This window comes from Balaenoptera physalus, assembly GCF_965194825.1.
Source record: "Balaenoptera physalus genome assembly, chromosome: 2".
NCBI lineage: Eukaryota > Metazoa > Chordata > Mammalia > Artiodactyla > Balaenopteridae > Balaenoptera > Balaenoptera physalus.
In genome coordinates this window covers 68,805,845-68,819,327 of record NC_138883.1, presented here as the reverse complement: position 1 = coordinate 68,819,327, position 13,483 = coordinate 68,805,845, and the positions used below count along the sequence as shown (strand labels likewise).

General features: G+C 36.3%; 1 protein-coding gene and 1 long non-coding RNA gene across 6 annotated transcripts in view; one reads left to right on the top strand and one right to left on the bottom strand.

Annotated features, from left to right (window-relative positions):
* LOC309656174 overlaps positions 1-13,483 on the top strand; it is an 822,990-nt gene that overhangs the window by 58,435 nt on the left and 751,072 nt on the right. The window lies entirely within an intron of this gene.
* PRKD1 (protein kinase D1) overlaps positions 9,726-13,483 on the bottom strand; it is a 466,527-nt gene continuing 462,769 nt past the window's right edge. For all 5 annotated transcript variants that reach the window (XM_082452100.1, XM_082452099.1, XM_082452098.1 and 2 more), the window contains 2 exons: positions 11,584-11,669; positions 9,726-10,723 (listed from right to left, as the gene is read on the bottom strand). In XM_082452100.1, the coding sequence (XP_082308226.1) occupies positions 10,505-10,723; positions 11,584-11,669 (305 nt within the window). In that variant the 3' untranslated portion in view covers positions 9,726-10,504. The remainder of the gene's footprint in view (positions 10,724-11,583; positions 11,670-13,483) is intronic.

The window sequence follows — 13,483 nt, the reverse complement described above, 5'->3', positions numbered from 1 at the left end:
AAACACTAACCACTAACCAGAATGATATAGAAGAACTGAACAAAATCATCAATCAACTGGATTTAGTTGACATTTGTAGGACACTCACCCAACAACAGCAGAATACATATTCTTTTGAAGTACACATGGAACATTCTCAAGATTGGCCATCTCTTGGTCACAAAAACATCTTAACAAATTCAAGGGAATTGAATCATACAAAGTATATTGTCTGATCATTAGGGAATTAAACTAGAAATCAATAACAGAAAGATAACTGAAAAATCTCCAAATACTTGGAAATTAAAAAACATACTTTTTTTTGTTGAAGTATAGTTGATTTACAATATTATTAGTTTCAGGTGTACAGCATAATGATTTACTATTTTTACAGATCATTTTCTTTATCCATTCATCTGTTGATGGACACTTGGGTTGCTTCCATATCTTATCTATTGTAAACAGTGCTGCTATAAACATTGGGGTGCATGTATCTTCGAATCAGTGTTTTTGTTTTGGTAGTTACATTAATCTGTATGTGTAAAAACTCACAGCAGTGTAGACCAAAAAAAAAAAAAAGTCAATTTTGCTGTATGCAAACTTTAAAATAATAATAAATGAATCTGAATATCTTACTTCATTTGTTCATAATTCAATGTGTGACACTGGAAACAAACTGTAGCCATTTTAATGCATCAATTTCCCTAGCTTAGAGTTCTAAAAAATTATTTTGTATTGTTGTACTTATAGGATTAATGAGATAATGTTTGTGAAATGCTTTGAGCTCCTTAAAAGGAAGTTGCTACGCAAATATAAAGTGTTGCTATATCATTACCCAGGCACTATTTTTTTCTTTTGCTTATATGATGTTTATGATCATCTTCATTTTTCACATTATTTTTAATGAATTGTAACAATAAAATGTGGTAGCCAAGATACAAAATGAAACACATGTGTTAATGAGGCTAAAACTTTGTAATTAGAATTTGAAATATCAGTCTGTCTAAAGATAATTGGCTCTAATGATTATTTCTCTATGTACACAAGCCACAGTTTTATGATGTCCAAGTGTGGCTTATTCTGCAGATTTGCCTACAGAGCATACTTCAAGTCACTATCTCCTCTGAGATGTTCTTAGTTTATCTGGGTGCCTGAATAGAGGGAATTAAGAATGAAGAAAAAATTCACATCTGATGGAAAAAGAGTACTCTGTCTTCGAAAGGGAGTAATGAAAGGGTAGTCAGTTTAATTTTAGACTCTGCTCGTATTACTTATTTTTTTTAAAAAAAAGCCTTTTAATCTCATTATGAACATAAGCATGACTTAATATTTAAATTCTTGGACCCCAAACAATTTTTATTTTACTTTCTTTTTTTTTTTTTCCACACACACACACACTGTATTTTATTTTTACAAGAGATAAATAGACTGACACCAAGCATTGTACATGGATGACCACAACAAAAGCAACAATGATTGCAATTACCAAACATGAAACACACTCATACTATGTCATAATATTGCCATTCAGTCCAGTAATCCTCCACTGTAACAGCTCCTTTACTTTGCAGTGAAAATTGATTTGTATATTCCCTGCCTCTGAGTCCTTGTGGGATTTTTTTTTTTTTTTTTAAATTCAGGCAGAAAGTCACAAAAATTATACTCATCCTCATCAGTTCACTCAGTCCCATGTAATTAATTGTTGTTTTTTTTTTCATCTTGATCTTTTGTTAGCACTTTTATGAGTTCATCAGTTTTTCATCAGAGTTCTGAAAATGCTATTTTACTTTCTTAAGTGTAAAATAGGGATTCCACAATTCCCCTTGACAAAATAACCAATAACTTCCTATCTATTTTGGGACAAAGTGTGAATTCTTCTTCCTAGTTTTTGAGGCCTTTGTTAGTATTGCTCTAGTTAACCTGGACAATGTTATTTCCTGGATCTACCTCCATATTAACCCTCTACTTCATCAAGAGCTTTTCCCTTGTGCAATTCATTCTTACTTCTTTATCCTTACTCAAGTGATTCCTCTGCTCCTCTGCCTCCATCTAGAGGGCTGAAATCACCCACAATGAGTCCAGGATTTTGGAGATTTTGCAGGAGACCTATATATATAGGTCACATTCAGGTATTTGCTTCTAATAACCCATGTCTCTATGGAAGGTACTGGAATGCAGTAGTCAACCAATACGAGACAGTTATCTACCTTCAAGAGTGGAGACAAAATTATGAGAGAAAAGAAAAATAATCTATTTGGATCTCCTTGAAAATTGAGATCACTAAGTGTCCAAAACTCAAGTAAAGCGTAACCTCAGTTCTCAGACCAAAACAGGCTGAATATTTCAAAAGGAAAAGATCCAAGGGTTTTAGGTTTATTAAAAAATAGTATAAAACATGAAGATCCTTTCATTTCCCAGAAAAAATAAATCTTAATTCAAAATCTTACCATTTCATTCAAGGTACAGAAAGAAGTTTTGAGGCAAACGTTCACGCTTTTCAGCTGAAAGTAGCTGGTAGTCCAGATTCATTTAAAGAAACCGTCACTGTCAAAAGTCCCTAGACACAATCTATGACACAAATGAGGTCCAGGGAAGGATGTGACTTTTCCTCTTTCAAAACAGAATTTGCCCCCAGAGAATTAGAAAACATATGCATCACTGACATCTTGTTGACATTCAACTTAAACCATGCTTTCATGAAATCTGTGAATTAGAAGGTAAGTTAGAAGTCAGCTTGCCCAGCTTCTTGTCTTGCTATAGAAACAAGAAATGAACTTCAAAGAGGTGAAAATTGTTTCTGTCTAAGCCCTGACATTCATATATGTGGTTCAGAAATCTGTGGAATACATGGAATTCTTACTGAATAGTACTTTATTAATTTCTAGATCCCACAGCTTTTGTAACACTAAGTAATTTGAATTCATCTTATAGGTAACTGGCAGCAGAGTCTTTGAAGATTTCAGAACATACGAGTACAATGATTAAAGCAATTTGGGGGACGGTAAATCTAGCAGAGGTGTGTAGAGTAGATGATACGGAGAGGAATCTGAAGGAGAAGATTTCACTTAGAAAACATTACATTGCAGCTGATTTGAAAGTAAATTGATAATAGTGATTTTTAGATGTGTTGAATTTAAGTCATGGGGTGGGAACCTCTAGATAGATATAGATTATGGAGATTATCTATAGATTTATAGAGAGATGTAACTGGAATGTTGAGAGTTTGACATGGTCAATATGGATCCGGGAATGTTAGCTAAAGTAACAGTTGAATTCATGCAAATAAGTTATATCAAGAGAAGAAAATATTGAAAGAGAAAAATAATAAAACTTTGGGAAATGAAGATAGAGGTAGGAGAGAGGAGGAAGTTAACATCTGTTGAGCTGTAACATATGCCAGCAATTTGGCTAAGAAATTTAAATACTTATCTTAGTTATCCCACCTGCACTCTGAAACATACATCATTGCCATTCTACTTTTGAGTAGACGGAGAGACTTTAGAGGAACTTGTCTAAATTCACTAAACAAGGAATGGAGTTGGGATTTGGATCCATGCTTCTTAAGCTTCAGAATTCAGGCCTTTCCCGTAGCCCATCAAAACAAATGGAGGCAGGACACCAGAGATGGAAGTTAGAGGGAATATGGGCAGTAACCACAACTGTCTTTTCATCTGCTATATTCCCAGCACATAGAAAGTGGTCGAAAATAGTTGTTGAATGACTAAAGAATAATAATTATCACCAATTGATGGCTTTATTGATGTCTCAGATCAAGCATGCACTAAAGAGTTTTATACCCATTATCCTGTTTAATCTCTCAAAATACCCCTATAAGAGATTACAACGCTTTCATGGTCACCCAGAATTCAAGACAAAGTTAGTCTGTCTCTTCATTTGGGTTTCTAACCTCTATTCTATCTTGAGAAAATCCATCAATTTTGAGTTTAAAGCCACTGATGACTCATGTGAGAAGAGATTCATTGATGACAAAAATGAAGATTTTATTCCATGGAATATAAATACAGAAGCCAAAGGAAAAGAAGTGAGGAATTTTCCAGAGAAATAAGAGACAGTAATTAGATATTTGCTAGAAGAAGGAAGGTCCAACTTGATTTGTTTAGGTTTTCTTGGAGGTGGGAAGCTGAACTTGTTTTAAGTCAAAAGATAATTTGTTGGTGGATACCAAACAGGGCAAGGTTAATTGGGGGCTGCGTTCTGTCTGAAAAAAGGCAAGAAGGAATCAGAAGAGTTCAGGTAGGAGGGTTACTCAGCCTTTGAGTAGATTTAAAAAAAATTCTTTCTCTGAATCTGCAACAAAAGTTCAGAGCTGGGAGAAAGAAAAACAAGTCAAACCAAAGGGACAAAGGAACAAAGAAGCTGGAGGTGCTGAGGAGAACATGCAAAATAGCTACCACTAGTGCCAACTCTTTGTCTTTCTCTTTGTCTTTCGAAAAACAATTTGGAACATTCTCCTCAAGCAGCAACAGCTGAGGTTAGTGTTAAGGGTTTGAAGGTTCATGCAGGCCACACCCACACCCACTCATCCCTTATTGTGGAGATAGGGAATGTTTTTAACCACTTGAGTACCAGGAGTCATGTTGTTCAGACACTCAGAGCCTAAGTGAGGGAGAAATAGATTAAGTGAAAATTTTAAATGAGACATTTCAATTTCACATATAATTGAAATTTAATTACCTGATAGTTTATTTGCTCATCATAAGAAGTCTGAATAAATGTGAAAAATTTGGATTCTCTGAATATTTTCTCTTAATGTATCTCTCTTTTTATTTATAATAGATTATATATGTTTTCAGGGTGTTTGTTTAAAGTCCTATGGACATTCTTAAAGTGAGGTTAATATTATTAACTCTGAAGACTTTCATAATAGGGGAGTGAGAAGCTCAGCAAATCTTTTCCCAAAGAGCAATAATACACCTAGCAAATTTTCCCAAAACAATCATTTTAGGACTGTGGAAATTGGCCAAGGGCATACAATGAACTGATAAGCATTTATTCAGGAAAAACTAACCAACCCTTACTAAGAACAATGGGAGTCTGTGGCCTTTTAGCTTGCTCCCCTTCTCCCCTCTCCCTTTGACTCTGTGGCAAGGGAGTTCTACCAGGGTGGGGAAGGCTGGGAAAAACCAGGGGTCTTACTGACAGCAGATGGCTGACTTGACTTGGAGCAGAGCATGGAAAACCCACTTCTAGAGTTATTGTCAAAAACAATAGCAATCTCATCATGAACAAACATGGAAGGACAACATTACAGCTATCCTGAAGTTGCAATACAGATTGGGATAATGAACAGATTGGTAGAACAGCCAGAAATTTACTAGGAAGATACAGAGGAGGTTTTCACATACCCCTCGTGGCTCAAAAGCTACATGTATGTACAAAGGTGTATACACACAGAAGAGTCTGAGCCTTAGGCATCTACTTTTCACCTGATTGAGTGAAAGAACTTGCACACAGAGAGACTAAAAGCATCTCAGGGAAAGAAACTTATTAACTGCTTGAACCTAACCCACACTTTGATTCACCAGCAAAGGATAGAAGTCTAACTGGCTCAAGGTGCTTAAACACAATCTCTGAACTATCACTGACCACTAACCTATGCCGTCCTAGATGTGGCATCTAGGAGGCCAGTCTTAGAAATAAAAATAAAAGTAAACAAACTAAAACTGAGCAGAGACATAAGCAGCTGCGTACTTCAGGGAAGACAGTTTCTAGAGTATTAATCCTGATAAGTTACTGAACAAACAAAAGCAACAACAATAACTAGGATGGGGAGGATAAGAGATGAGATACAATACAGAGTTGCTACAATATGTTAGTTAAAATACATAATTTTGACATGAAAAGAAACAGGAAAGTGTGATGCATACACAGGATAAAAAAGCATTCAATGGAAACTGTCTCTGGTGGGGTAGAGGATGGGAGAGAGGGCCCAGAAATTGGATTTAACAATGGCTTCAAAGTAGCTATTACAAACATGTTCAAAGAACTCAGGGAAACCACATTTAAAGAATTGGAGGAAAGTATGATAATGACTCACCTAATAGAAAATACATTTTAGAAAGATGAGCATAATAAAAAATAACCAGAGAGAAAATTTACATTTGGAAAAAAAGTAATATAAAAAACTCACTGGAGAGGCTCAACATCAGATTTGATTTGGCAAAAGAAAGAATAAGTGAACTTGAAGATAAATCAATACAGATTATCCAATCTGAAGAACAGAAAGAAAATGAAAACAAAAACAAAACAAAACAAAAACACAGCCTCAGAGACCTGTAAAACTCACCAAGCACACCAACTTATATGTAATGAGAGTCCCAGACAGAAAGGAGAGAGACAGAAGGGCAGAAAAGTATTTGAAGAAACAATGGTCTGAGTTTCCCCAATTGTATGAAAAAAATTATCTACACATCTAAGAAGCATAAGCTCAAATAGGATAAAAACAAAGAAATCCACACCTAGATACATGATGTTAAACTGCTGAAAGACAAAGAGAAAATACTGAAAGCAGAAAGAGAAAAATAATTCATCACATATAAGGGAACCACAATACAATTAAAGGTGACTTCTCATCAGAAACAATAGAGGCTAAAAAGCAGTAGGATGAAAGAAAAAAACAAAAAACAAAAAACCCTGTGAACCAAGAATTCTATATCCAGCAAAACTTTCCTTCAAAAATAAATGTGAAATAAAGGCATTCACAAGATATGCAAAGACTGAGAGAACTTGTTGCTAGCAGACATGTCTTAAAGAAATCCTCAAGAAAGTCATTCAGGCAGAAAGGACATGACTCTAGATAGTACCCTGAATTCACATGAAGAAATAAAGAGCAATGGAAAAGGTAGGTAAATATAAAAGATGGTGTATTTTTTCACCTTTCTTCTCTGAACTGATTTAAAGGATAATTGTATAAAATGATAATTACAAAAAATTGGGTTATAACATATAAATCTATAACATATATGATAATAACATCACAAATAAGGGTGGAGGGAATGGAGCTATATTGGAGCACAGTTTGTATATTTCACCAGAATTGTTATTACTGATGTGAAGTTAGACTGTGAAAAGAACAGATGCATATTATAATCTCTAGAGCAATCACTAAAAAATAACTTAAAAATAGTAAGAAACCAACAAAAGAATTAAAATGTTACATTAATAATATCTATCTAACAAAAAAGAAGGTAATTAAAGAAGAGCAGGGGAACAAAAAAGACATGAGACTTATGTCAAATGCATGGTAAAAGGATAAACAGGAGTTAACAAGGCAAGAGGGTAGGGTGGAGAGGCCCCCCACATTGTCTGGGTGTTTCAGATAATGTGAAAAGACTGAGATCAAAGAGCCTGTTCCCTTTTGGCAACTAAAAGCAGTTGGCCCTTCTCCATGGGCCTCAGTGTATCTTCAGATGAACCAGTATTGGGTTCCTTAAAACAGGTCTAAACAGAAAGTACGTAAAATGTAATCACTTCATAGAGGTAGTCAAACTTAACACTGACTGGATAATGGATGCAAAGAGAAGACAGATGGCTTTCTTATTCTCACTGCTGTACTTACTGTACACATTCAGTACAATGGCTGACCATATATTTTTTAAAAAAGTCTCCATGAGAGTGAGCATTCACTAAACTCGAAGATTCTTTAGGGCTAATGGACAAATCGAAAGCATCACTGATCAAAATATTTTTCTAAGCACTGTCCTCTTGCTCAGGCCAGAAGCAAGAATAGTGGGAGTTTGCTCTAGTGGTTCTGGATATATAGAGATCAGCAACTTTATGACATCTTGAATAGACTGATAATGTCATTTAAGGAATATCGTCACTGCAACAATGACAGAGGACACATCCTCCCTAAATCGTGTGTCAATCATTTCTCTTATCTTTGTCAGAATCAGAAGATTCTTCTGTGTCAAAAATGTTGCTCTGCCTCTTGTATTAAACACAGACTACTGCCCATGTCATTGAACACAATGATATACCACTGATGTGAAGTGTGGACAACTGCACTGATGATATTTAGCATAAAAAGTGGGTGCTGGTTCAGTGAAATTGGATTCTTTGCAGCATCAACTGATATTTTGGATGGAAGAAAGTGGCATGACTGTCAGTGGCCCACTTTTTTTCCTGAACATTAGCAGTTACTTACTCTTTCCTGTGCTTGAATAAGTTGTGTCAGTAGCATGGCCACACAGATATCCTTTTGACATGCTACTCTGAATGTAACAGAAAGAGTAATGTTTGTTACAAACTGCTGGAATAGTTGGTAAGGCTGCCCCCCAAAAGGCTGAAACCATTATTCCTCCATAATATTTTCTACTATTGTTTACTTCATTCCTGAACTTACTTCTTCCCTTGAGTTCCATAATATTACTTCGTGTAATTCTATCTTTAAATATTCCTTTCCAATTTTCCTTTTATTCTGATTGAATCATTCATGTTGATATTTCTCAGGTTTGTGTCCTATGATCATTCTTTCTCATTCTACCCCCAAGGACCTGAGTCATTCTAATCAACTTGTGGTGAGTTATTGACACCCAAATCTGTACCTTCAACTCCAGAATTCTTCCCTAAACTCTACACACATATCTAAATATCTTCAGGATATCTCAAACTTGATGTCTAACAGGAACTTTATATTCAACATGTTCAAATGTGAACTTACCCTTTCTAAGGCTGTAACTCCTTTTGATTAATAGTTCCATCATTCATCTGAGCTAAAACCTAGGATTCACTCTGGACTCCTTTAAATTCCACATTCAACCAGTAACCAAGTCCCACTGATTCCACCCATCAGCATCTCTTATATATACCTCTCCACCTAGTTTCCTATTTACTCCTGCCTTAGTTCATGCCCTCATTATCCCCAATGTGTTATTACAATAGTTTACCTGGTCTTTTGGCTCACCCCTGCCCTGGCTTCAATCCAGACTCTGTCTTGCTGGCAGAGTGAACTTGTTGATGTTGATTATTCTTCTGCTTAAAAAGTTTGAATGATTTCCTCAGACTTAACACAGAATAAATTCCAAATCCCTTAAAATAATACAAAATAGTAATTAACCATTGGAAAGATCAACTATTTTCCTCCCATCCCTCCAAGTGCAAATATTGTCTGTTGTCTTAACATAATTATGTAACATATTCAAGTGGCTTACAACACATAAAATTCTTCCAAACCTTTACTACAATTTTTTTTCTGTTATATAGTAACAGTAATACATGATAATTCACTGTCATCCTGCTACAAAGAAAAACAGCCCACAATTATCCACTCCACACACCTGAGGTCTGTTAAGCCCAATACTAGTTTTGTCTTCCCCAGGCTATAGTACTTTACTTAAGTTGGCTTTCTCTTTAGGAATTTTCCAGTACTGATGTGTTATTATAGTTCACCTCAGAATCTTCTTATTTAGAAAGAAATTATTAGAGCCATTATTCTAATAAATCAGGAAGCTACATTGAGATTGCTGTTTGTAATATTCTTATGTCTCCAAGTATTCTGTTTGGCTTTGGTCATTCTTCTCCTTTCTATTGGAAACTAGATGACATGCAAGATAGAAAGGTTTCAGTACACTTGGAAACATACTTTTGTGGCTGCAGACTAGACAAAGCTAAGTTCTAGGTCAGGAGACTTTTTCTGGTTTTTTTGAGCAGATACCCCTGCTCCTACTTGGCCAGAGAACATTAGCAAGGATCACAAATGAAAATAATTCAGTCGGATGGACACATATTTTGCCAAGAATATTTATTTGTTATTGTTGAAAAATACACAAAGGCAAAAGGTTGCTTAGCTGCTGATTTTCCATAGTACAGCAGGGTATTGTAAGAAAGGGGGAAATATACCTGTTCTATACATGGCAGTTACATTTCTAAGGCATTCAGGCTTAAAAAATAGTAGGTGCACCTAGGCCCATTTACTTGAGTTTAAATATACTGAGGCACACCAGGCAGGCAAAGGATTTGAAACTATACAGTAAAACTCTTTCATGCATTTGCGTCTTAGGATTGCATATCCATCCCCCTGACCCCCCAGCCCCCATCATTCGTTTTTTCCACATGAGTTTTGGAGTTGTTCATAGAACACTGGTAATAATCTACTCTTCAAGAGTTTGCTTATAGTGACAACACCAATGGGACACACAGAACAGAACTACTTCATGGACAGGTTCTGTAGACTCTTACCAAACTGAGGCTCCAGTAAGAAAAACACCGATTTGCAAAGGCACAGTGGAGACAGGTTTAATGCATTAAATATAACATGAATCATTCACAAGAACAAGTTTAGTGTTTCAGGGAACTTTTGTTAATACAACACAGTTGGTCACACAAAATACAAATGCTTCTGTTGATCTGTCTTGGCAACTCAGATACATCAACAGTGCTAACAGTTTAACAGCTTTGTTCTCGTCTGACAGAAAATAATGGCAGTTCTGCAAGGCAAATGTTAAACCTGACCGTATGTATTTATTAATTCCACAGTGTTTTGACAGATTATAGGGGATGGGACTCAGAGGATGCTGACACGCTCACTGAGGGCTTTCATCTCTGTTTCTTCGGCCTCAGGACTGTCACTGTGGCCAGTGCTTGGGTCGATCAGGTGTGTGGGGTACTGCAGCCCCTGCTCGCCTGCGTACTGCTCCCACCTTGAGTCATCGCTCTCATGGGTGATGTAGCGTTCCCCGATTTTGCATTCCAGCTCTCGTAAATCTAACCAGGTCTGATAATCCTGAGGAAGAGATTGCAAAATATTACCATAGATACGATTAAAACTCATTAAAACACTCTTTCATATGTTGTCAGCTCCCACAACACACATGTTACCCTTTTTTCTTCCACTCCCACCGTGCTATGTCTTTCATCAGGCACCCTGGGGTGACAGCATCAGCACCAGAGCCATCCTATTTACCTAAACTTTGCAAATGCATACTGTTTATAGGATATCAGGCATCAGAAGGTGGGCAATTAATATTTGCAGTCAAGCAAAGCAGAATGTTGGTATTCCTTTGGAATTTAATGCCTACAAATAATCCTTCAGTATTTCAGAGGATCGTTTTTCTAAACTTCTAAGTTCAATGTGAAAATAAAATATTTAAGAGAGAACAAACACATGCATATGCTTTATATCTACCATGCATTTCTTTTACAAGTATTGCCTTGGATTTAAATATATAGCTTCCAAACAAGTACAGTGCATGACCAGGTGGGCATCTACTTGGATATTTATCAGGATTACACATACAGATGCTTTTGAAATCTGGTCCTTGGAGTTTCATTGTGACCCTTCTTTTTTTGTCTTTTGTTTTTGGTGTGTGTGTGTGTGTGTGTGTGTGTGTGTGTGTGTGTGTGTGTGTGTGTATGTGTGTGGTATGGTGTGTTTCTCCCTTATCCAATTTTGCTGGTAGAGAGAGAGGTTTAGAAATGCTAAATTGTTATTAAATCCTATGAAGTTGCATGCATTTTGGCAAACAAACTGGTATTATAATTATACTTTAAAAAATATGACAAAAGATTTTTATATATAGTATCAGAATCTTAAATATTTAGAAGCTTATTCAACTGAGAAAATATCCAGTGATTGATTTTTACCTGTAGCCAAGGGTGACTCAAGGTCTTATCCACGCTATAGCGCTTTCTCATTTTTACTTGCAGCAAGTTATTGATAAGATCAATGGCTGAAAAAAATTTTTATTGGTAAAAATAGATGACATATCTGGAACATATGCATAATTCATTTATAGTTTATTCCACATCTGCTATTTCACACAGTTAAATGCAACACAGTGATAATAGACACTAGAACTTGAAGAAAATGCCCCTTGAGAATTCTAAAACCTTGGCCTTAATTTTATTTTAGATGCGAAAAAATGAAATTGCAAATAATTGTAGAGGAAGGAGTATGAGTCCTTTGTGAGTATGATGTGAATTTCTCTTAGTCTAGTTTCTAATACATTTTTCTGAAGTAGGAGTTTTGTTCAAATATACATCCTTTAAATATGTGTTGCACTAATGGCAGGATAAAACTAATATTTAAAAGAAAGCATTTACTGGGCTTCCCTGGTGGCGCAGTGGTTGAGAATCTGCCTGCCAATGCAGGGGACACGGGTTCGAGCCCTGGTCTGGGAAGATCCCACATGCCACAGAGCAACTAGGACCGTGAGCCACAACTACTGAGCCTGCGCGTCTGGAGCCTGTGCTCCGCAACGAGAGAGGCCGCGACAGTGAGAGGCCCGCGCACCGCGATGAAGAGCGGCCCCCACTCGCCGCAACTAGAGAAAGCCCTTGCACAGAAACGAAGACCCAACACAGCTAAAATAAATAAATAAATAAATAAATAAACTTATTTTAAAAAAAAAAGAAAGCATTTACTAATTTTGTTACAAAATGTGTTTAAAGTTTGAATACACATAATGGGCTCCGTAGTCTTGAATTAAGCGACAGACATCTGGACACCACATTTAAAAGGAAGAAAATAAAGCATAACATAGGCCATGACTCATGATAAACTTAGAGCCTAAAATCCAATGGCCCAGTGGTGAAACACTTTTGTCTCTTTCTCTTTACTTTTAAAAATAACCCATGAATTGGAATTATATCAGCCTTCATTGCTTTCATGGGGAAGACAGGTAATCAACTTGCCTAACAAGAATTCTTCTAAGAGGTTACAATCACAAACCATCCAGCCTCATACTCTGCCTCTGACTGGGACTTCAACAGAGTGTAATTTAGGAAAAAAAGTGATTCTTCTAGTTATCTAGTCTACAAAGCATCTTACCCAGAGTACCATGTAACCAAGTTCTCACTCACCTTTCTGAAAACTATTATTTTCAGCTTATACCATTAATTGTCCACTATTTATTAAATTCATTACCTCATGCTTCCCATTCATTCTTGTAATGACTTCCCATTTCTTTCTTTCCTGTTAGCATTTTCTTCCCAAAAAGAACTTAGTGAAATCTGCCAAACTAATGAAAGCATTCACATTCCACCAAAGAGTCCATTCCCTCCCTTAATCAACCCTGGTCATTAAGTTTCTTGAGAGATGGATCTTTCTATCAAAAACCTTAGACAGGTATCTGATAAAGATGCAAATTAACTCCCCAACTTCCTCAACCATCAAGTCCTGAATGAGGGGGCTTTGACTCCATTGTTTGGTCTACATCAGTCTGTGTGGATCTGAAAATCCAGTGTCACAGGAGTCCTGAGGCCACCTGGAACAAAGATCACTTTATTCCATCAGAATGAATCAGAATCCTTCTCGTTATCAGGCAAAGAGACATGATTTTTACAGGCTTTTGGTAATCTAGAATTGTATCACTTTGATACTAATATTCCAAGTATTTGCCTGCATGGAAGGACTGTAGAATCAAACATCCAAGAATTGCTTGATTGGAGAAAGTAAATGCAATAGCACATATTTAAATGCTGTCTATGCCCCTACACCCTTGCCTTCGCTAGGATACCTTAGGAAACACAGTATTTAGTACAA